Source organism: Coregonus lavaretus (assembly GCF_964263955.1).
Source record: "Coregonus lavaretus genome assembly, chromosome: 25".
NCBI lineage: Eukaryota > Metazoa > Chordata > Actinopteri > Salmoniformes > Salmonidae > Coregonus > Coregonus lavaretus.
Genome location: NC_140012.1, coordinates 40,995,844 through 41,020,838, shown reverse-complemented (window position 1 = coordinate 41,020,838; position 24,995 = coordinate 40,995,844). Strand labels below are relative to the sequence as shown.

The 24,995-nt window shown below is 45.7% G+C and overlaps 1 protein-coding gene across 1 annotated transcript in view; it reads left to right on the top strand.

The window, feature by feature from the left end:
* Window positions 1-779: 779 nt before the first annotated feature.
* The window catches only part of LOC311101228 (nuclear protein localization protein 4 homolog), a 37,978-nt gene continuing 13,762 nt past the window's right edge, over window positions 780-24,995 (top strand). The window contains exons 1-12 of the mRNA XM_084142341.1: window positions 780-941; window positions 2,103-2,183; window positions 9,036-9,145; window positions 9,337-9,582; window positions 11,643-11,691; window positions 11,790-11,884; window positions 12,050-12,173; window positions 12,714-12,893; window positions 14,366-14,452; window positions 15,470-15,668; window positions 16,169-16,329; window positions 24,150-24,221. Of these exons, the coding sequence (XP_083998467.1) occupies window positions 927-941; window positions 2,103-2,183; window positions 9,036-9,145; window positions 9,337-9,582; window positions 11,643-11,691; window positions 11,790-11,884; window positions 12,050-12,173; window positions 12,714-12,893; window positions 14,366-14,452; window positions 15,470-15,668; window positions 16,169-16,329; window positions 24,150-24,221 (1,419 nt within the window). The 5' untranslated portion in view covers window positions 780-926. The remainder of the gene's footprint in view (window positions 942-2,102; window positions 2,184-9,035; window positions 9,146-9,336; window positions 9,583-11,642; window positions 11,692-11,789; window positions 11,885-12,049; window positions 12,174-12,713; window positions 12,894-14,365; window positions 14,453-15,469; window positions 15,669-16,168; window positions 16,330-24,149; window positions 24,222-24,995) is intronic.

The window sequence follows — 24,995 nt, the reverse complement described above, 5'->3', positions numbered from 1 at the left end:
TAGGGCCAAAGTAGTGGAATAGTGGTGAGGTTTTAATGGGTGTAGGGTTAGTTGGTAACGCAATTGTTCTTCCCTTTCCCGTGTCCTTTTTCCCTCCCCCTTTGTGTCACAAAGTGTAATGAATTCACACTCCAGTACAGTAGGCGGACACAGCCCACACAGTAGGTGGCGGCATGAACCTTTAAGGAATGTTTGCGGACCGCCATAATGAAGAAGAAGAGGAAGAAGAAAATAATGGAAATAATGAAAATGAAAATGAAAATGAAAATGAAAATGTTGACGTAGTCGACCATCTTGCTTGGTTGTAAATAGTTACCACAGCCACAAAGTCAAAATGGTCTGCATCGTAAAAATACATCAAAACTAAAATTAGCCGTTTGGTCTTCATTTAAGGTGAGACATAATGTTAGCAGTGTGATTACGTTTAAGTTTAGGATTAGGTTTAAAATCCGATTTTAAGAAGAAACATGTGAGAAATAGGCGGGGTTTAGCCATAATTATGACTTTGTGTAACTAGTGACGACCCTCCCACTTCACCTCTTCCTCTTTGCCCTAAAGTGCACAGTAAAGCAGGCCAAATTGGCTCCTACAAAAAGTGTAGGGCTCGTCAATTTGAACAACAGCCAACTAATTACTCGTATTTTTGTTATCCCTTAATTTTAATTAAATATGTTTACTTTATCAAGGGCGTAATAACCTGGGAATCCTGCTAAAATAAAGTGGCGGAATGATTTTATATTAATTGTTTCACTCGGGCAGTTGCTGAGGAGGGACACTATAGGGTACGGACTTGTTATCGTGTAACGCCCGGTGTTTGAGTTTTGGGATGGAGTTTCGTTGACTGTCTTGTCAGTCGATTTTTAATCTCTGATATCGTTCTATTTTGTTACACAGCGAAATACATCGGGAGCACAAACCCGACCATCATGGCAGAAAATATTGTAAGTATTACAACACATTGTAGTTATTGATAAAATATTGTGGATTGTTAGCCGGCTAGGTAGCTAACTTCGTTAGCTAATGTTACCGAAGTCTGATGATCGGAGTGATGAGGCAGCAGAATTAGCCACTTGCTAGCGTCACTAGAATGACAGGGCCTAGATAACTGCTAACTCACTGTTAGCAAGCTTAGCTGGTCAGAAATGTTTGAATTAAAATGTGCCCAAATGTACGGTCGTTTTAATTAAAATATAATATATTTAATAGACAAGTAAATAGCATATTACGTTAACTAAGTAACGTTATCTTTGTAATGTTATTGGTTTTGAGAAATGCGTGGACGTTCACTTTGACAAAGGGGACATTGCTGTTGACTTTAAGTAGCTAGCTTGCTACCTACAGTACCTGTTAGCAAGCTAACCGGTTTTATCAACATAACCCTGGGGCTCTAATTTGTTTTGCAAGAAAGAAGCAACAGCTAGCTAACTTAAAAAAAAAAAAGAAGAAAGCTAGTCAGTGTTCATAGCTTGTATTCAACGTGGCTATTTGTTTTTATTTTAACTAGCTAACGTTAGTTAGCCACAAGATCGGCTAGCTAACTTTAACTAGTGTTGTTTTTCTTTGCTCATTCGAGGTAAAACAATCCAACTAACTAGCTAATGACCAGAAAACCAGTCACTGGTAATTTAGCCAGCCCATGGCATGATAGAAGCTGCTCATGTCATTTAAAATTCCTAACTAACTAGATTCGTTAACTGATCTAGCTAACGTTACTGTTAATTTACAATCACAACCACATTATTGCTTGTGAATTATGACATTTTACATTTTAGTCATTTAGCAGACGCTCTTATCCAGAGCGACTTACAGTTAGTGAGTGCATACATGTTCATACTGCCCCCCCGTGGAAAACGAACCCACAACCCTGGCGTTGCAAGCGCCATGCTCTACCAACTGAGCTACAGGGGACAGTGTCATGTCTTCAGTGGGTTGCAGTTACAAGAAATGTAACCTAGCCGGTTAATGGTTCATCGAATTAGCCGATGAGTCATGATCAATATGGTTTCCCCAATGGATGTATTTGATTTGGCAAAGCAATCTACATTTTAAGGGAAACAATATATTATGGTGTGGAGAAATGTAATGTTTTTCCTAATTTACAGATCATCAGGGTTCAGTCCCCGACCGGGATGAAGAAGATCCCTGCCACCAAGAAGGAGACAGCAGCCGCTTTCCTCAATAAGGTATTAAAGTATGGACACATGCTATGAAGACAAACATGGGCTCTCAGTGGTACTGTAGGCTATATGGTTGGGCCATATACAACAACAAACACTACTTCCCACAAACACATGGGGAAACTTGTGGTTCTTTGTCATTCTGTTGTCATATTCATAGCACATTCTGTCCAAATGTGCTATTGGCCAGCTAGCATCAGAAGATAGACATACAACTCTATCTCCCTCTTGCTCTCCCTGTGCCTAGCCTGTGCTCAACCTCAGTGTTAATTTATGTATGAAGCAGGCAGCTCTACAGGAAAGGGAGGGTATTTCTGCAGTGTTCCCCCCTTGCCTGTGCACTGTACAGTTTATGAGCTTGAGCCATCCACTGTTGATGGATCTGATGCATGGCTCAGCAGAGACATGTACGTGTAGGGAGAGCTGTGAGTTATGTGGAGAGAGAATGGTGTGCAATGCAATGCTTTTAAACAGCACGCTATAAATAGATTTACCACAGCAGCTGCTTGCTATCCTGCCAGGTAGCGATTTAAAACCCATTGGGAGTACCTAGCTACCTTCCAGTAAGGGTTGTTAGCATATCATAGAATTGTATTACATTTCCATTTCAAACCCACCTCATCTAGCCACATTGTGTTTGGATGAAATGGATATGAATGTCTAACTGTGGCTTAGCAGCATTATAGAATAACAGTGAAATATGGGCAATGCCTTGGGCACAACTGGACCTCAGCGACTGCGAGACAGTATTGGGTAGGAAATCGATTAAATAGCTTAAGTGGGAGTCAAAATTCCACATCAGTGACTGAAAATCAGGAGTGGCCGGCTGTTTGGTCACAGTGAAGGGTTGCCTTGCCTGCGGCAGTACCCCATTAAAAATGCATGTCTTTTAGTTAAAAAAGAAATGTGTTGCAGATCAATGGAGAGTATTTTTCTTCAGATGTGCAGTCACTCAGTCAGTGATGGGGGGGATATGGAGACAGAGAGTTGCATGAAGAGCTCAGAGAGAGGCATTAATTAACCCATAAGAGTCTAAGCCGGGGGGATGGGGGGTTCTAGTTAGCTATATGGAATTGTTTAAGAAGGTCATACCAAGGATCATTTTGCTATTTGATTTAGAATTTTAAGACCCCATTGAAGGATACACATTTTTAGAAAGCTTTTTTTATGAACTATTGTTTTGGGCCTTACTGCTATTAGCGCATTCAAACACATTGAATAACATATTCACTACATGGAACAACAGATAGTCCCCACAAAAAAAATCTAAAGGAAGTTGGTTCTGAAGTGTCTGAGACATATAAGAAAGATCACCGTTGTCTGCACACAGCCATGCAATCTCCATAGACAAACATTGGCAGTAGAATGGCCTTACTGAAGAGCTCAGTTACCGTCATAGGATGCCACCTTTCCAACAAGTCAGTATGTCAAGATTTCTGCCCTGCTAGAGCTTCCCCGGTCAACTGTAAGTGCTGTTATTTTGAAGAGGAAACATTTAGGAGCAACAACAGCTCAGCCGCAAAGTAGTAGGCCAGACAAGCTCACAGAACGGGACCGCCGAGTGCTGAAGCGCGTAGCGCATAAAAATAGTCTGTCCTCGGTTGCAACACTCACAACAGAGTTCCAAACTGTCTCTGGAAGCAACGTCAGCACAATAACTGTTTGTCTGGAGCTTCATTACATTTACATCATTTAGCAGACGCTCTTATCCAGAGTGACTTACAAATTGGTGCATTCAACTTATGATAGCCAGTGGTACAACTCTGGTACAACTCTGTGGTCCTCTGTAGCTCAACTGGTAGAGCACGGCGCTTGTAACGCCAAGGTAGTGGGTTCGATCCCCGGGACCACCCATACACAAAAAAAAAAAATGTATGCACGCATGACTGTAAGTCGCTTTGGATAAAAGCGTCTGCTAAATGGCATATTATTATTATTATAACTCCTTTTTATTTTTATTTTTTTTAATGGGGGGGGGGATTACTTTTAAACTATTCCAGGTATTCCTTAAAGAGGTAGGGTTTCAAGTGGCTCCGGAAGGTGGTCACTGACTCCGCTGTCCTGGCATCGTGGGGGAGCTTGTTCCACCATTGTTGTGCCAGAGCAGCGAATAGCTTTGACTGGGCTGAGCGGGAACTGTGCTTCCGTAGAGGTAGGGGAGCTAGCAGGCCAGAGGTGGATGAAAGTAGTGCCCTCGTTTAGGTGTAGGGTCTGATCAGAGCCTGAAGGTAAGGAGGTGCCGTTCCCCTCACAGCTCCATAGGCAAGCACCATGGTCTTGTAGCAGATGCGAGCTTCAACTGGAAGCCAGTGGAGTGTGCGGAGGAGCGGGGTGACGTGAGAACTTGGGAAGGTCGAACACCAGACGGGCTGCAGCGTTCTTGATACGTTGTAGGGGTTTAATGGCACAGGCAGGGAGCCCAGCCAACAGCGAGTTGCAGTAATCCAGACGGGAGATGACAAGTGCCTGGATTAGGACCTGTGCCGCTTTCTGTGTCAGGTAGGGTCGTACTCTGTGAATGTTGTAGAGCATGAACCTGCAGGATCGGGTCACCGCTTTGATGTTAGCGGAGAATGACAGGGTCACGCCAAGGTTCTTTGCACTCTGGGAGGAGGACACAATGGAGTTGTCAACCGTGATGGCGAGATCATGGAGCAGGCAGTCCTTCCCCGGGAGGAAGAGCAGCTCCGTCTTGCCGAGGTTCATCTTGAGGTGGTGATCCGACATCCACACTGATATGTCTGCCAGACATGCAGAGATGCGATTCGCCACCTGGTTATCAGAAGGGGGAAAGGAGAAAATTAATTGTGTGTCGTCTGCGTAGCAATGATAGGAGAGACCATGTGAGGATATGACAGAGCCAAGTGACTTGGTGTATAGAGAGAATAGGAGAGGACCTAGAACTGAGCCCTGGGGGACACCAGTGGTGAGAGCACGTGGTGCGGAGACAGATTCTCGCCACGCCACCTGGTAGGAGCGACCTGTCAGGTAGGACGCAATCCATGAGTGAGCAGCGCCGGAGAGGCCCAATTCGGAGAGGGTTGAGAGGAGGATCTGATGGTTCACAGTATCAAAGGCAGCAGATAGGTATAGAAAGATAAGAGCAGAGGAGAGAGAGTTAGCTTTAGCAGTGCGGAGAGCCTCCGTGACACACAGAAGAGCAGTCTCAGTTGAATGACCAGTCTTGAAACCTGACTGGTTTGGATCAAGAAGGTCATTCTGAGAGAGATAGCAAGAGAGTTGGCTAGAGACGGCGCGCTCAAGAGTTTTGGAGAGAAAAGAAAGAAGGGATACTGGTCTGTAGTTGACATCGGAGGGATCGAGTGTAGGTTTTTTGAGGAGGGGTGCAACTCTCGCTCTCTTGAAGACGGAAGGGACATGGCCAGCGGTCAAGGATGAGCTGATGAGCGAGGTGAGGTAAGGGAGAAGGTCTCCGGAAATGGTCTGGAGAAGAGAGGAGGGGATAGGGTCAAGCGGGCAGGTTGTTGGGCGGCCGGCCGTCACAAGTCGCAAGATTTCATCTGGAGAGAAAGGGGAGAAAGAAGTCAAAGCATAGGGTAGGGCAGTGTGAGCAGGACCAGCGGTGTCATTTGACTTAATAAATGAGGATCGAATGTCGTCAACCTTCTTTTCAAAATGGTTGACCAAGTCATCCACAGAGAGGGAGGAGGAGGATTCAGCAGGGAGGAGAAGGTTGCAAAGAGCTTCCTAGGGTTAGAGGCAGATGCTTGAAATTTAGTGGTAGAAAGTGGCTTTAGCAGTGGAAACAGAGGAAGAGAATGTAGAGAGGAGGGAGTGAAAAGATGACAGGTCTGCAGGGAGTCTAGTTTTCCTCCATTTCTGCTCGGCTGCCTGGAGCCCTCTTCTGTGAGCTCGCAATGAGTCGTCAAGCCACTGAGCAGGAGGGGAGGACCAAGCCGGCTGGGGGGATAGGGGGACATAGAGAGTCAAAAGATGTAGAAGGAGAGGAGGGTTGAGGAGGCAGAATCAGGAGATCGGCGGGAGAAGGATTTAGCAGAGGGAAGAGATGATAGGATGGAAGAGGAGAGAGTAGCGGGAGAGAGAGAGTGAAGGTTGCGACGGCACATTACCATCTGAGTAGGGGCAGAGTGAGTAGTGTTGGAGGAGAGCGAGAGAGAAAAGGATAGAAAGTAGTGGTCGGAGACTTGGAGGGGAGTTGCAGTGAGATTAGTAGAAGAACAGCATCTAGTAAAGATGAGGTCAAGCGTATTGCCTGCCTTGTGAGTAGGGGGTGATGGTGAGAGGGTGAGGTCAAAAGAGGAAAGGAATGGAAAGAAGGAGGCAGAGAGAAATGAGTCAAAGGCAGACGTAGGGAGGTTAAAGTCACCCAGAACTGTGAGGGGTGAGCCATCCTCAGGAAAGGAACTTATCAAGGCGTCAAGCTCATTGATGAACTCTCCAAGGGAATCTGGAGGGCGATAAATGACAAGGATGTTAAGCTTGAATGGGCTAGTGACTGTGACAGCATGGAATTCAAATGAGGAGATAGACAGATGGTTCAGGGGAAAAAGAGAGAATGTCCACTTGGGAGAGATGAGGATTCCTGTGCCACCGCCGCGCTGACCAGATGCTCTCGGGTATGCGAGAACACATGGTCAGACGAGGAAAGAGCAGTAGGAGTAGCAGTGTTTTCTGTGGTAATCCATGTTTCCGTCAGCGCCAAGAAGTCGAGGGACTGGAGGGTAGCATAGGCTGAGATGAACTCTGCCTTGTTGGCCGCAGAACGGCAGTTCCAGAGGCTGCCGGAGACCTGGAACTCCACGTGGGTCGTGCGCGCAAGGACCACCAGATTAGTGCCAGCAGCCACGCGGTGTGAAGCGTTTGTATGCACTGTGCAGAGAGGAGAGAACAGGGATAGACAGACACATAGTTGACAGGCTACAGAAAAGGCTACAATAATGCAAAGGAGATCGGAATGAAATTAACTAAACATCTGGGAAAGCGAGAGAGCGGGGCCTCACTCACTTACGTTTCACTGAAACACTCAAATATAACTCTCCCAACTTCCACTTTAGAAATTATAATTGATGTAAACAACAGCGGTTCAATGTTTTCTAGGAATAGACTCTAACTTAGTTTATTCAGCTAGCTAACTTGGTAAATGGGTTTCCATAGCTGAGCAGCCGCACACAAGCCTAAGGCCCCTTTTAGTTCCAGTGAAAGGAAATCTGAACTCTACAGCATACAATTACATTCTAGAAGATTCTGTGCTTCCAACTTTGTGGCAACAGTTTGGGGAAGGCCCTTTCCTGTTTCAGCATTACAAAGCGACGTGCGCAGGGGACACCTGCTCATCAAACATCTCATTCCAAAATCATGGGCATTATTATGGAGTTGGTCCCCTCTTTGCTGCGATAACAGCCTCCACTCTTCTGGGAAGGCTTTCCACTAGATGTTCGAACATTGCTGCGGGGACTTGCTTCCATTCAGCCACGAGCATTAGTGAGGTTGGGCACTGATGTTGGGCAATTTAAGCCATAGGTGTTCGATGGGGTTGAGGTCAGGGCTCTGTGCAGGCCAGTCAAGTTCTTCCATACCAATCTCGAAAACCATTTCTGTATAGACCTCGCTTTGTGCACGAGGCATTGTCGTGCTGAAACAGGAAAGGGCCTTTCACAAACTATTGCCACAAAGTTGGAAGCACAGAATTGTCTAGAATGTCATTGTATGCTGTAGCGTTAAGATTTCCCTTCACTGGAACTAAGGGGTCTAGCCCGAACCATGAAAAACAGCCCCAGACCATTATTCCTCCTCCACCAAGTCACTGAGCTCTTCAGTAAGGCCATTCTACTGCCAATGTTTGTCTATTGCGATTGCATGGCTGTGTGATCGATTTCATACACCTGTCAGCAACGGTGTGGCTGAAATAGCCAAACCACTCATTTGAAGGGGTGTCCACATACGTTTGTGTATATGTAGTGTACTTTACTCGAATAAAACAGTTGGATTGAAACCTGCCTAGTGACACCTTTGCTTTAACCTTCCATTTTTTAAAATTGTATACATTTTTTATTTAACCTTTTTATTTAACTAGGCAAGTCAGTTAAGAACATATTCTTATTTACGATGACGGCCAAACCCGGACGACGCTTGGCCAATTGTGTGCCACCCTATGGGACTCCCAATCACGGCCGGATTGTCATACAGACTGGAATTGAACCAGGGTCTGTAGTGACCCTGATCTCTTGGAATTATGAAATATCCTTTGTTGGTGAGATGTAGCCAACAGTACAACAGGGTTGACTTTCTTTACAACACTAAAGCATTATGGATTCGATTAAATCCAAGAGTGCTCATTTAGGCTTGCCAGAAGTGCTCATAGGGCTCTTATTAGATCTTGGACGTCTCTGCGATGATGACCGTAGACAGTCTTCCTTTCTCCTCTATCAGCCTGTTGTTTGGTAATCCATTTTGACAGTTTAATGGGTAGTGCAAGTAAGTGGCGTGAACGGTCTTTGTAACACACACAGAGTTGATAGCAGGATTAGCAAGACCCTTTTTCTTATTTCATGGGCTTTTAATAGAACATTTTGACACTTTACTTTATACTATAGTCATTATGTACCATGCTCCAGGAAGACAGCCAGGAAAGATGTGGCCGTACTTTATACTATAGTCATTATGTACCATGCTCCAGGAAGACAGCCAGGAAAGATGTGGCCGTACTTTATACTATAGTCATTATGTACCATGCTCCAGGAAGACAGCCAGGAAAGATGTGGCCGTACTCAACCCTCTAAACTAAAGCTCATCATTATCTAGTCTCTTCCCACAGCCGTGTCATGAGTCTGGCAAGCGAGACAGGACTAATCATCATTACTCTATTTCTACTGTCAGGTGGGCAAAGAGTTTGGCTTCACCTCCAACGGCTTCTCCATCTATCTGAACCGCAACAAGACCGACGAGATCCGGTCCCAGAGTAAGACCCTCAGCCTGCTGAAGATCAAGTGAGTTTGGAGCAACATTGGGTTGTTTCCATTGGACCTAAAACACACGGATCACTAGTTGTTGGGCTGCTCCATTTAGCTAGCTACACATGTTGTCATCCATATCGTCACTTCATTGTTTTACCTTGGATTGTCATTATGCTCATTTGTGTGTGTTTTTTTTTACGTGTCTAATTCTTCCCTCCCTCTAGACATGGAGACATGCTCTACCTGTACCCCTCGGGCTCCCCGGGACCAGCAGGAGAGACCATGGACGTGGCCACGCCTCACTCGTCATCATCACTTCCCTCCACCTCCCATTCCTCCTCTTCCTCCTCCTCTTCTTCCTCGTCCGTGATGTCACGCTCCCACTCGGCACCCCACATCTCAGAGGACGAGATCGACCAGTACCTGGCCAAGCAGGAGGGAAAGATCTACAGGAACAAAGATCCACAGCTGTAAGAGCTTTATATACTTCCTGTATGTTGTTGTATTGAAGCAAAGACCTACAGGAGCAGAGATCCACAGCTGTAAGAGCTTTATATACTTCCTGTATGTTGTTGTATTGAAGCAAAGACCTACAGGAGCAGAGATCCACAGCTGTAAGAGCTTTATATACTTCCTGTATGTTGTTGTATTGAAGCAAAGACCTACAGGAGCAGAGATCCACAGCTGTAAGAGCTTTATATACTTCCTGTATGTTGTATTCAAGCAACGATCTACAGGAACAGAGATCCACAGCTGTAAGAGCTTTATATACTTCCTGTATGTTGTTGTATTGAAGCAAAGACCTACAGGAGCAGAGATCCACAGCTGTAAGAGCTTTATATACTTCCTGTATGTTGTTGTATTGAAGCAAAGACCTACAGGAGCAGAGATCCACAGCTGTAAGAGCTTTATATACTTCCTGTATGTTGTATTCAAGCAACGATCTACAGGAACAGAGATCCACAGCTGTAAGATTTATATACAGAAAGATCTACAGGAACTAGGGATGTGACGAATTGACAATTTTTCGTAATGTTTCAATTGCCATTCTTTTAATCGGTTTTCCGTTAAAACGAGAAGACAGATATTTCACCAGATGTATAAATGTGAAGCCATACTCTTGGCGTTTCCACTCACTACCAAATATGGTGGTGAGAGGAAGCCCAGTGGCCGGCAGTGGGAGAAGATGGAAGCAGATGGATTTTGGCCAACATTCTTCACATTTTCTCATCGATTTAAAAATGTGATGTCAATACAGTTTTCTGTTCCCAAAACTAGAATCTGTTATGAACAGAGTGGACTAAGTTTAGCAGACTTTACCCTTTGCCAAAGTTTTTAAAAATTGCGTTGTTTAGGAGTGCTAAGGCGATTTGGCTTATAGAACGCGCAGTAGGCGTTCCCTAACGGAAATATGCAGATGCATGCTAGAACGGGCCAATAGATCTTGCTAGCTCATGCTTGGCTCTGCCCACTATGACTCATTTGTTCCCATTGGAAACGACACGCTGTGGTCTATCTTGGTTTAGTTATAAAAAAATCTTTGCTGTAGGCATATGTCTCAACTCCCATTATAAAGGGAATAACACTGTTGAAACGGGAATAAACGGTGAACAGTGATATTAATGAGAAAGACGCACCCATTTCAGTAGCGCGAGTCGTGGCTCAAATGGCACTTGCAGTCCTTCATTTAGCAAATGACCTCGCAACTCAATTAGGCCATTGTTAATGGCTGCATATCAACTTCAATAATTTCTGTAGTCGTTAATTAACTTTTTAATTCATCTGCGATGAGGTGCAGCGTGCTTTATATCCGTGGCCCCCAAAAAATTGAAAGATACATCAATTAATCAATCAAATGTATTTATAAAGCCCTTTTTACATCAGCAGTTGTTACAAAGTGCTTGTACAGAAACCCAGTCTAAAACCCCAAAGAGCAAGCAATGCAGATGTAGAAGCATGGTGGCTATGCTGTAACATTAGTAAGAGCATTGTGGCATCTTAGTAAAGTTACAGCATTGTAGCGTTAGGTAGGGTTATTTAAACGTTTTCCCTTTGTGATGATAATGATGATCGGGAGGGTTAGTGGTAGTTTCGTGATAACTGCACTGTGATCTTAATTTTGTGGAGCGATTTTTTTCTTTTCTTAACCTTAAGGATTCAATTTCGTTTAAACGTTCACACCCCTAACAGGAACATCGATCCACAGCTGTAAGATATTTATATACATAAAGATCTATAGGAACAGAGATCCACAGCTGTAAGATATTTATATACATAAAGATCTATAGGAACAGAGATCCACAGCTGTAAGAGATTTTATAGACTTTCTGTATGTTGTATTGAAGCAAAGAGCTACAGGAACAGAGATCCACAGCTGTAAGAGATTTTATAGACTTTCTGTATGTTGTATTGAAGCAAAGATCTATAGGAACAGAGATCAACAGGTGCAAGTGGGACTGTAGCTAGCTAGTTATGTAATTGTATTAAGGCATTCAATTGTATCAGTGCATTGATTCAGTTCTTGTTTCAGGTGTCGACATGGATCGATGGGAAAGTGTGTGCACTGCGTACCACTAGAGGTAAGTGTTCTTTCATTCATCCAACTATTACGGTTTGCTTTAAAATGCTGTTTTACATGTCAACTTTGCTGTGAATGTAATTGTTTTCTGTCTGCCAGCCTTTTGACGAAGAGTACCTGAGCCATCTAGAGCCACCTGTCAAGCACATGTCATTCCACGCCTACATCCGCAAGCTGACAGGAGGCGCTGACAAGTGAGTGGCACCTGACGTTCTCTAGCCCGCTTCCAGATCTTTCTGTGCCGTCTTGGCAACATCAATAGAATATACACCCTATATACCCTTCACATCTCTAGCAGGAGAATTGGCCACATCCACAAGCTCTTTGTCTTTTTATTAAAAAATTTTTTCCCTCTACAGAGGGAAGTTTGTGGCCCTGGAGAACATCAGCTGTAAGATCAAGTCGGGCTGCGAAGGCCATCCTCCCTGGCCAGAGGGGATCTGCACCAAGTGCCAGCCCAGCGCCATCACCCTCAATAGACAAGTACACCCTATAACTCTCTCCTCCTTGCTGCCAAGAGTCCATCTCAATACTACTCTTTGCTACCAAGGGTCCATCTCGGTAGTCTAAAGCAGGGTTTCCCAAACTCGGTCCTGGCCCCCCCCCCCCCCCCCTGGGTGCACGTTTAGTTTTTTTGCCCTAGTACTACACAGCTGATTTTAAAATAACCAACTTATTTGAATCCTCTGTGTAGTGCTAGGGCAAAAACCAAAACGTGCACCCGGGGGGGCCCAGGACCGAGTTTGGGAAACCCTGTTCTAGAGTGGGTTCTCCTTGGCTTCATTTAGTCATTGGTTGTCACAGAATGGGTGATAACAAGGCAATATGGTGGGTGGGTGCCTACAAGGATATTTGTTTGAACTTTTTCACCTGTCCAGTTCTGTCACGTCAGTTCAGATTAAGTCATGATGAGTGGAATCCACTGTAAACTTTTGAAATGCACTTCAAGAGATTTCTCAACCTCTACTCATTCCTAGTGGTGGAGATGCTGATTTTTATAACCCACCTCATCCCTGCCAACAGAAATACAGACATATAGACAACATCATGTTTGAGAACCACACCATCGCAGACCGTTTCCTGGACTTCTGGAGGAAGACGGGCAGCCAGAGGATGGGTTTCCTGTACGGCAGGTACACGGAGCACAAAGACATCCCTCTGGCCATCAGAGCGGAGGTCGCTGCCATCTACGAACCCCCACAGGTGAGTGCTCTGCTCTCTGGAGTCACTCCCAATGGCTTGTTAGTGAGTTGTGGCTGTAGTAAGATTGGTTAGCCACAGGATGGCAGTAGGTTCACTTTCAATGGGGGGAATGGGTATTAAACAAAGTGCTGCTGTTGCAGGACCAGTAGTTATATCACAGACTTAAGTAATCGGATCATTGTATCTACACTGAACAAAAACATGAACGCAACATGTAAAGTGTTGGTCCCATGTTTCATGAGCTGAAATAAAAGATCCCAGAAATGTTCCATACGCATAAAAAGCTTAATTCTCTAGAATTAGGTGAACAGATCTGTTTACATCCCAGTTAGTGAGCATTTCTCCTTTGCCAAGATAATCTATCCACCTGACAGGTGTGGTATATCAAGAAGCTGATTAAACGGCATGATCATTACACAGGTGCACCTTGTGCTGGGGACAATAAAAGGCCATTCAAAAAATTTGCTGTGGTCACACACAATGCCACAGATGTCTCAAGTTGTGAGTGAGTGTGCAATTGGCATGATGACTGCAGGAATGTCCACCACAGCTGTTGCCAGAGTATTGAATGTTCAATTCTACACCATCAGCCGTTTTAGAGAACGTTGTTTTAGAGAATTTGGCAGTACGTTCAACCTGCCTCATAACAGCAGACCACTTGTTTGGCGTTGTGTGGGCGAGCGGTCAACGTTGTGAACAGAGTGCCCCATGGTGGCGTTGGGGTTATGGTATGGGCAGGAATAAGCTGCGGACAACGAACATGATTGCGATTTAGCGATGGCAATTTGAATACACAAAAATGCCAAGACGAGATCCCGAGGCCCATTATCGTGCCATCCATCTGCCGCCATCACCTCATGTTTCAGCATAATGCACTGCCCAATGTCGCAAGGATCTGTACAGAATTCCTGGAAGATAAATGTTCCAGTTCTTCCATGGCCTACGTACTCACCAGACATGTCCCCCATTAAGCATGTTTGGGATGCCCTGGGTCGACGTGTACAACAGTGTTCCAGTTCCCGCCAATATCCAGCATCTTCACACAGTCATTGAAGAGGAGTGGGACAACATTCCACAGGCCACAATCAACAGCCTGATCAACTCTATATGAAAGAGATGTCTCACTGCATGAGCCAAATGGTGGTCACACCAGATACTGATTGGTTTTCTGATCCACGCGCCTACCTTTTTTTAAAAGGTATTTGTGACCAACTTTTGCATATCTGTATTCCCAGTCCTGTGAAATCCATAGATTAGGGCATAATGATTTCCTTATATGAACTGTAACTCAGTAAAATCTTTGAAATCGTTGCATGTTGCGTTTTATATTTTTGTTCAGTGTGTGTGTATATATATTTATTTTCTTATGCTATTGGAAACAACTGTAAGGTTACTGTGTACTTTGTTAGAAATAATATATTAATCCTAATGTGTTTTTATTTAGTGGTTTGTTTGATTCCTCTGTACATCAGATTGCCTCCCAGAACAGTGTTGAGCTGGTAGAGGACCCTAAAGCTGCAGCTGTGGAGGAGATCGCAGCCAAGCTGGGCCTGCGCAAGGTTAGACCACACCACTAGCTGATACTATGGACAATATCCTGTCCCTGATCCAGATTCTGAACCTGCCTAGGTCCTTATGTCTCCTGAGTGGCGCAGTGGTCTAAGGCACTGCATCGCAGTGCTAACTGTGCCACTAGAGATCCTGGTTCGAATCCAGGCTCTGTCGCAGCCGGCCGCGACCGGGAGACTCATGGGCGGCGCACAATTGGCCCAGCGTCGTCCAGGGTAGGGGAGGGAATGGCCGGCAGGGATGTAGCTCAGTTGATAGAGCATGGCGTTTGCAACGCCAGGGTTGTGGGATCGATTCCCACGGGGGGCCAGTATAAAAAAAATAAATAAATGTATTCACTAACTGTAAGTCGCTCTGGATAAGAGCGTCTGCTAAATGACTAAAATGTAATATCATCTCTAAACTATTGTGCTATTATTATTATTATTATTATTCAAAATGCATCCAGCTGACCTGGTGCCACATTTTGTATTTTGATGTCACAACAAATCACAGTATTGGAGGGGTAGTATCCTTTTCCACGTACCACCCTTCATCTGGGTCGGACCCCCGTCACTCAGGGGGATCAGGTTTAGGAGAACATCTGGGTTCAAGCCCAGGAGTCTGTAGACCGAACAGACAGCAGCTCCTCTCCAGTCTGACTGGCCAATCATTATAGACCACTGGGGCCGTGAGGCACTAATCAATGTGGGGGCGTTCCTTAGATTCCTCAATCTTTACAGGATAGTGGCTTTAAACAGCTTCCATATGCTCCCAGGCCATGGTGTATGTAATGTGTAGAAAATGTACGCAACCATTTTAAGAAAGAAAAACCCAATCAGTGTTGCTGCTGTTGTCCATATGTGTCTAATAGTTGTTGTCCACAACAGTTTGCTTGTTATGAATATAGGTTACTCCACAAAAGTTTCACAATATATATTCATATTTAAAGTATCATATATTCTTATATGAGCTGTGGTGAGCTTCACTTTACTGATCATAGTTTTCCTATGTGGTCTGTACTGTAGGTGGGATGGATCTTCACTGACCTGCTCTCTGAGGACACCAGGATAGGCACGGTCAAATACACCAGGAACAAGGACTCGTACTTCCTTAGTGCGGAGGAGTGCATCACGGCTGGACACTTCCAGAACCAACAGTGTAACCCCTGCAGACTCTCACCCGACGGACACTTTGGATCCAAGTTTATCACTGTGGTGGCCACAGGTACACAGACCTAACTAGGCTTCCTGTGGTTCACTTCTACAACAGAATCCTACCACACCAGAAGCAGGTGTAGATGTGCCCTAGTTGTTTCTGACTCGATCACTTCAAAGCAAGTAGTTACACAGTGGACTTTGGTTTGAGGATAGTAACGCAGCACGTTGTTACAAAACTTTTGTTTGCACTGACCGACCGACTCATTTTGTGGTTGTTAATGCATACAAGTAATAAGAACACACCTCTAGCCTCCATTATCCTCCTGAGGTCCTGAAGGCTCACTTATAGCTGGGGACATGAACTTGGGTGTTCATGAGATGTGGATATTTCAGCACAACCATGGCCGTGATTCTATGAATATTATATGGCTATCCTGGGTCTGCACTATTGTATGACGGAGCAATCATGCTCACATGACATTGAGTAATGATGAGAGAGACGACCTGCTCTTGTGATATTCAAAATGTTCCTGTTTTATCAGTGAACCCATCCTTCTCTCCCTACAGGTGGTCCTGATAACCAGGTGCACTTTGAGGGTTACCAGGTGTCTAACCAGTGCATGGCCCTGGTCAGAGATGAGTGTCTACTGCCCTGCCGAGACGCCCCGGAGCTGGGCTACGCTAAAGAGTCCAGCACGGAGCAGTACGTACCAGACGTCTTCTACAAGGTACCGTTCCTTTGTAACTTGGGAGCTGGGGATGACTGCAGCACTCGTACAACATTCTGAGACACACCAAACTCACAACAAGACAGTCACTTTTTCTCTCACCACTCAGTCATTTTTACTGCTCCAAATGTTTCCTTTAGGCTAAAATGGCAGGAACAAACGTTGAATAAAATGTTGTCCGGTAGATTGAGTTAGCCTAGAAGGAACGTTGTGTGAATAAATGGAGCTGGCTTGGACCTGAGATAAACCTAAAGGATCACTGCTTTATAGAAGTAAGGAAACAGTGACATCACAATGCAGCGGTCTGTGCATGCTACAAGACACCTTCCAATAATGTGAGAATGACAGAATGAATGCAACCCAAAGTTCTTATTCGCTCTGCCAAGGGCATAAACACCATCATCCTCTCTCTGCCTTGGGCATAAACACCATCATCCTCTCTCTGCCTAGGGCATAAACACCTCCATCATCCTCTCTCTGCCTTGGGCATAAACACCTCCATCATCCTCTCTCTGCCTTGGGAATAAACACCATCATCCTCTCTCTGCCTAGGGCATAAACACCTCCATCATCCTCTCTCTGCCTTGGGCATAAACACCTCCATCATCCTCTCTCTGCCTTGGGAATAAACACCATCATCCTCTCTCTGCCTAGGGCATAAACACCTCCATCATCCTCTCTCTGCCTTGGGCATAAACACCTCCATCATCCTCTCTCTGCCTTGGGAATAAACACCATCATCCTCTCTCTGCCTTGGGCATAAACACCATCATCCTCTCTCTGCCTAGGGCATAAACACCTCCATCATCCTCTCTCTGCCAAGGGCATAAGCACCTCCATCATCCTCTCTCTGCCTTGGGCATAAACACCTCCATCATCCTCTCTCTGCCTAGGGCATAAACACCTCCATCATCCTCTCTCTGCCAAGGGCATAAACACCTCCATCATCCTCTCTCTGCCTAGGGCATAAACACCATCATCCTCTCTCTGCCTTGGGAATAAACACCTCCATCATCCTCTCTCTGCCTTGGGCATAAGCACCTCCATCATCCTCTCTCTGCCTTGGGCATAAGCACCTCCATCATCCTCTCTCTGCCTAGGGCATAAACACCTCCATCATCCTCTCTCTGCCTAGGGCATAAACACCTCCATCATCCTCTCTCTGCCTAGGGCATAAACACCTCCATCATCCTCTCTCTGCCTTGGGCATAAACACCTCCATCATCCTCTCTCTGCCTTGGTCATAAACACCATCATCCTCTCTCTGCCTTGGGCATAAACACTTCCATAATTTAGACATGATCCTCTCTCAGTATTACATCATTGTCTGCAGAAAATGACAGAAGTAGAGGCGAAGTTGTCAGTTCTCTTAGTTGTCAGTTCTCCTACTGCTGTCACATGTTGTCACTTCCTGTTGAATGCGGAACGAGGGAGAGCTCGGTTTGTTGTTTTGGAATGTTTTTAAAGTCTCTGGAAAAGTGTTCGGTTAAAGAAGTTTGGTTACTAGCTAGCTACCTTTTTTGAGGTTGGATGCTGCAATGCGGTTGGCATCAGTTGCTGGGACCGCTGCTCTCTGTCCAGGGATCCCGCGACGTGGTTGGCATCAGTTGCTGGGACCGCTGCTCTCTGTCCAGGGATCCCGCGACGTGGTTGGCATCAGTTGCTGGGACCGCTGCTCTCTGTCCAGGGATCCCGCGACGTGGTTGGCATCAGTTGCTGGGACCGCTGCTCTCTGTCCAGGGATCCCGCGACGTGGTTGGCATCAGTTGCTGGGACCGCTGCTCTCTGTCCAGGGATCCCGCGACGCGGTTGGCATCAGTTGCTGGGACCGCTGCTCTCTGTCCAGGGATCCCGCGACGCGGTTGGCATCAGTTGCTGGGACCGCTGCTCTCTGTCCAGGGATCCCGCTGACGTGGTTGGCATCAGTTGCTGGGTCCGCTGCTCTCTGTCCAGGGATCCCGCGACGTGGTTGGCATCAGTTGCTGGGTCCGCTGCTCTCTGTCCAGGGATCCCGCGACGTGGTTGGCATCAGTTGCTGGGACCGCTGCTCTCTGTCCAGGGATCCCGCGACGTGGTTGGCATCAGTTGCTGGGACCGCTGCTCTCTGTCCAGGGATCCCGCGACGTGGTTGGCATCAGTTGCTGGGACCGCTGCTCTCTGTCCAGGGATCCCGCGACGTGGTTGGCATCAGTTGCTGGGACCGCTGCTCTCTGTCCAGGGATCCCGCGACGTGGTTGGCATCAGTTGCTGGGACCGCTGCTCTCTGTCCAGGGATCCCGCGACGTGGTTGGCATCAGTTGCTGGGACCGCTGCTCTCTGTCCAGGGATCCCGCGACGTGGTTGGCATCAGTTGCTGGGACCGCTGCTCTCTGTCCAGGGATCCCGCGACGTGGTTGGCATCAGTTGCTGGGTCCGCTGCTCTCTGTCCAGGGATCCCGCGACGTGGTTGGCATCAGTTGCTGGGTCCGCTGCTCTCTGTCCAGGGATCCCGCGACGTGGTTGGCATCAGTTGCTGGGACCGCTGCTCTCTGTCCAGGGATCCCGCGACGTGGTTGGCATCAGTTGCTGGGACCGCTGCTCTCTGTCCAGGGATCCCGCGACGTGGTTGGCATCAGTTGCTGGGACCGCTGCTCTCTGTCCAGGGATCCCGCGACGTGGTTGGCATCAGTTGCTGGGACCGCTGCTCTCTGTCCAGGGATCCCGCGACGTGGTTGGCATCAGTTGCTGGGACCGCTGCTCTCTGTCCAGGGATCCCGCGACGTGGTTGGCATCAGTTGCTGGGACCGCTGCTCTCTGTCCAGGGATCCCGCGACGTGGTTGGCATCAGTTGCTGGGACCGCTGCTCTCTGTCCAGGGATCCCGCGACGTGGTTGGCATCAGTTGCTGGGACCGCTGCTCTCTGTCCAGGGATCCCGCGACGTGGTTGGCATCAGTTGCTGGGACCGCTGCTCTCTGTCCAGGGATCCCGCGACGTGGTTGGCATCAGTTGCTGGGACCGCTGCTCTCTGTCCAGGGATCCCGCGACGTGGTTGGCATCAGTTGCTGGGACCGCTGCTCTCTGTCCAGGGATCCCGCGACGTGGTTGGCATCAGTTGCTGGGACCGCTGCTCTCTGTCCAGGGATCCCGCGACGTGGTTGGCATCAGTTGCTGGGACCGCTGCTCTCTGTCCAGGGATCCCGCTGACCAAGGGTCAGATGAGCTGCTTGGAGTAACAGCTAGCCTAGCTGCCACTGTTAGTAATAATAATCAGACGCTTTTATCCAAAGCGACTTACAGTCATGTGCGCATACATTTTTTACGTATGGGTGGTCCCGGAGATCGAACCCACTACCCTGGCGTTACAAGCGCCATGCTCTACCAATTGAGCTACAGAGGACCAATTAGCTGCCCTATCAAAGATAGCGGGGTTTCCTTAAGGGCTTGAACACATATCCCGCGAAGCGGTTAGCCCTTGAGGCTGGGACCGCAGATTGTTCTGACCCTGTGACTGTCCAGATCCCTGCTGTTTGCTGCTGTTTCTGGAAAAACCTGGAAGGGATGAGAGCCAAGCCTATGGGTTTGTGGCTTCAACCCCGCAGCACACACACTTGCACACCCACCAACTGATTAATGGACTGCTGATTTTATTTTTATTTTTTATCTTGCTTTGTTTGTTATTTTCCATATTATGTCTATCTCTGAGAGGCTACCTAGGAATGGGCTGAAAATAGCCCAAATTAATATATGTAGGTTCATGAAATCAGATTACATTAGCCATTTCTGAGACTCACTTAGATAATTCATTTTTATACAGCAGTAGCAATACAAGGATAAAACATGTATAAAAGAGACAGGAATGCTTATGGGGAGGTGTTGCTATATATCCTATACAAAAATATAAACGCAACAATTTCAATGATTTTACTGAGTTACTGTTCATATTAGGAAATCAGTCAATTGAAATAAATTCATGAGGCCCTAATTTATGGATTTCACATGACTGGGCAGGGTTGCAGCCATGGGAGGGCATAGGGCCACCCACTGGGCAGCCAGGCCCAGCCAATCAGAAGTAATTTTCCCCCACAAAAGGGCTTTATTACAGACAGAAATACTCCTCAGTTTCATCAGCTGCTGGGTGGCTGGTCTCAGACGATCCCGCAGGTGAAGAAGCCGGATGTGGAGGTCCTGGGCTGGCGTGGTTACACATGGTCTGCCGTTGAGGCCGGTTGGACGTACTGCCAAATTCTCTAAAACAACGGAGGCTGCTTATGGTAGAGAAATAAACTTTAAATTATCTGACAACAGCTCTAGTGGACATTCTTGCAGTCAGCATGCCAATTGCACGCTCCCTCAACTTGAGACATCTGTGGTGTTGTGTGAGACAACTGCACATGTTAGTTGCCTTTTATTGTCCCCAGCACAAGGTGCACCTGTGTAATGATCATGCTATTTAATTAATCAGCTTCTTGATATGCCACACCTGTTAGGTGGATGGATTATCGTGGCAAAGGTGAAATGCTCACTAACAGGGATGGAACCCAATTTGTGCACAATTTTAGCGAAATAATATTTTTTTGAGTATGGAAAACTTCCATGGAAACATGGGACCAACACCTTACATGTTGCGTTTTTATTTTTTTGTTCAGTGTATATTCAGAGCCATATCCCTGTAATGCTTAAAGATCTCATGTCAAGTGTTACTGAAGTGCTGTGGTTGCAGGTTCACCTGCCTCATCTAAAGCCTATTCTTTTGGTGTTGTTATAGGCCACCAAGTGCTGACAGTCAGTATCTAAATAATGTGTGTGAAATGCTTGATAGTGTATGTGATGTAAACAGAGAGGTCAACTTTCTTGGTGACCTGATTGGTTTTCATCAAAACTGTCAAGAGGAAGCTTCTCACTAACCAGTGCCTGTAATCCGGTTCAGGTTATTAATCGACCTACCAGGGTGTTTACAAACACTGAAGGAACACGATCATCCACAAGTATTGATCACATTTTTACTGATACTGTAGAACCTTGTTCTGAAGCTGGATTCGTACCTATTAGATGCAGTGATATATATCTAGGGGAGCCAAAGTTCCAAAAGCTGTGCCTAAAAAGGTGTATAAGCGATCGTACAAAAGATTTTGCTCTGACTCTTATGTGGATGTTAGAAATATTTGTTAGTCTGTGATTTCATAAAGAGTTTCCAGACGCTGCACTTGATGAATTTATGAAATTGCTTCTTCCAGTAATTGATAAACATGCACCTGTTAAGAAACGGACTGTTAGATCTGTTAAAGCTCTATGGTGATGATGAACAATTGGAAAAAACTGTATGGCTGAAAGAGACGGGGCAAAAGGAGTGGCCAATAGGTGGCTGCCCATCTGACTGGCTGACTTACTGCAAATTGAGAAATGATTTGACTAAACTTGTCAAAAAGAAGATGAGACTGTATTATGAAGCCAAGATCAATGATATAAAGAATGATGGAGAAAAAAAACTTTGGAATACTTTAAATTATGGCCAGAAAAACAAATTCAACTCCATCTTTCATCGAATCATCTATTCATCACAAAACCATTTGATGTTGCCAATTATTTTGATTCCTTCATTGGCGAACTAAGGCAGGAAATGCCAAGAACTATATGTAACTCTGTTTTATCGCACCGCTTTGCTTTATCTTGGCCAGGTCGCAGTTGTAAATGAGAACTTGTTCTAAACTGGCTTACCCGGTTAAATAAAGGTTAAATAAAATAAAAACTAACAGTGAGCTATCGTATTCATGCATAAAAAAAACAAATAATGAATTTTGTAAAGTTAGTGTGGGAGAGGTGAAAAAATTAGTATTGATCAATAATGGGCGGCAGGTAGCCTGGCGTGTAGGGTCGTTGGGCCAGTAACCCAAAGGTTGCTGGATCGAATCCCCGAGCTGACAAGGTCAAAATCTGTCGTTCTGCCCCTGAGCAAGGCAGTTAACCAACTGTTCCCCGGGCGCCGATGATGTCGATTTTAAGGCAGCCCCCCGCACCTCTGATTCAAAAGGGTTGGGTTACATGCGGAAGACACATTTCAGTTGAATGCATTCAGTTGTACAACTGACTAGATATCTCCTTTCCTAATTACAAATCTGGAATTGACAACTTAGATGGAATGCTCCTAAAGGATGGTAGCTGACTATGGCCTCTCCTATCTGGCATATCTTTAATCTGAGTCTAGAGGTAGGTGTTAGTCCTCAGGCCTGGAGGGAAGCCAAAGTCATTCCACTACCCAAGAGCGGTAAAGCGGCCTTTACTGGTTCTAACAGTAGACCTATCAGCTTGCTGCCAGCTCTTAGGAAACTGTTGGAAAAAATTGTTTGACCAAATACTATGCTATTTCTCTATAAACAAACTGACAACAGACTTTCAGCATGCTTATAGAGAAGCACTCATGTGCACTGACTCAAATGACTGACTGGTTGAAAGAAATTGACATTAAGAAGTTTGTGGGAGCTGTACTGTTAGATTTCAGTGCAGCCTTCGATAATATTGATCATAACCTGTTGTTGAAAACTAATGTGTTATGGCTTTTCAACCTCTGCCATATTGTGGCTTCAGAGCTACCTTTCTAATAGAAGTCATAGGGTTTTATTTAATGGAAGCTTCTCTAATGTCAAACAAGTAGGGTGTGGTGTACCGCAGGGCAGCTCTCTAGGCCCTCTTTTCTATTTTTACCAATAACAACCAACATCCCACTGGTATTAAACAAAGCCTGTGTGTCCATGTATGCTGATGATTCAACCATATACGTTTTAGCAACCACAGCTAATGAAGTCACTGAAACCCTTAAGAGTTGCAGTCAGTTTTGCAATAGGTGGCCAGTAATAAACTGGTCCTGAACATCTCTAAAACTAAGAGCATTGTATTTGGTACAAATCATTCCCTAAGCTCTAGACCTCAGCTGAATCTGGTAATGAATGGTGTGGCTGTTGAACAAGTTGAGGAGAATACATTACTTGGTGTTACCTTAGATTGTAAACTGTCATGGTCAAAACATATATAGATTCAATGGTGAAGAGATACTCTGATTTTTTTGACACCACACTCCAAAAAGCTAGTCCTGCAGGTTCTAGTTTTGTCTTGTCTTGATTATTGTCGAGTCATGTGGTCAAGTGCTGCTAAGAAATACTAAGTTAAGCTGCAGCTGGCCCAGAACAGAGCGCCTTGTCTTGCTCTTCATTCTAATCAGAGGGCTAATATAAATACTATGCATGCCAGTCCTTCTTGGCTAAGAGTTGAGGAGAGACTGACTGTATCACTTCTTTTTATGAGAAACATTGTGTTAAATTCAAAATGGCTTGCATAGTCAACTTACACACAGCTCTGACACACACACACTTACCCCACCAGACATGCCACCAGGGGTCTTTTCACAGCCCTGACACACACACACTTACCCCACCAGACATGCCACCAGGGGTCTTTTCACAGTCCTCAAAACCAGAACAAATTCAAGAAAGCAGACAGTATTATATAGAGCCATGGAACTCCCTTCCATCTCATATTGCTCAAATGAACAGCAGACCTTGTTGAAAAAAAAAAAACAGGTAACGCAACGCCTCACGGCGCAACGCCTCTCCCCTATTTGACCTAGATATTTTGTGTATGTATTGATATGTGCCGTTGTATGTAGTTCTGTCCTTGTCTATTAATGTTCTGTATTATGTCATGTTTTGTGTGGACCCCAGAAAGAGTAGCTGCTGCTTTCGCAACAGCAAATGGGGATCCTGATTTTAAAATACCAAATACCTATTGGACAGCTACAGCTGTCGTATTTATCTCCATTGATTGGCATTTTTCTTCATCCCCTCAACAGGACAAAGATAAATTTGGCAATGACATCACATATTTAGCCCGGCCTCTTCCTGTGGAGTACCTTATCATAGATGTAAGTATGAACGAATGTGGGTGTGGCCTTTTTTATGCAGGTTAAAGAAGGGAATCGACCAATGACATGTTGAGTAGAGGTAGGGCAGGTTTTACAGTTTAGGATGCATAGTAGGGCCAGTCAACTGAACTAAGCTTCTGTAAGTTAATAGTTCTCCATGCCTTCCAAGTAGCAAGTGTAGACACATTTCTAGTTTTCTGAAAGTTCTGTTGCTATGTGTGTTTATGAACCATTTTTAAATGGTAAAACTGAAGCTTTGCCCGATGATGTAAGGATGTCTTCCTCTTTCCACAATAATCTTGTAAAAATATTGGCAGCTCCATGCCATACAGAAAGATCGAAATCACCATTTTACGTTTACATTTTAGTCATTTAGCAGACGCTCTTATCCAGAGCGACTTACAGTTAGTGAGTGCATACATTTTCATACTGGCCCCCCCGTGGGAAACGAACCCACAACCCTGTCGTTGCAAGCGCCATGCTCTACCAACTGAGCTAGGGGATCTTCCAGTCAGTTAACTATTCTCTAACTAGCAGGCTGCGCAATGGGATCCATTTAAGATACTCTTTGAAGGGCTAGGGTTTCAGATCTTTCTGAAAATGGGCAGGGACTCTGCTGTCCTAGCTTCAGGGGGAAGCTGGTTCCACCATTGCGGTGCCAGGACAGAGAAGAGCTTTGACTGGGCTCAGCAGGAGGTGGGGACGGCCAGGAGACCAGAGGTAGCAGAACGGAGTGCCTGGGTTGGGGTGTAGGATTTGAGCATAGCCTGAAGG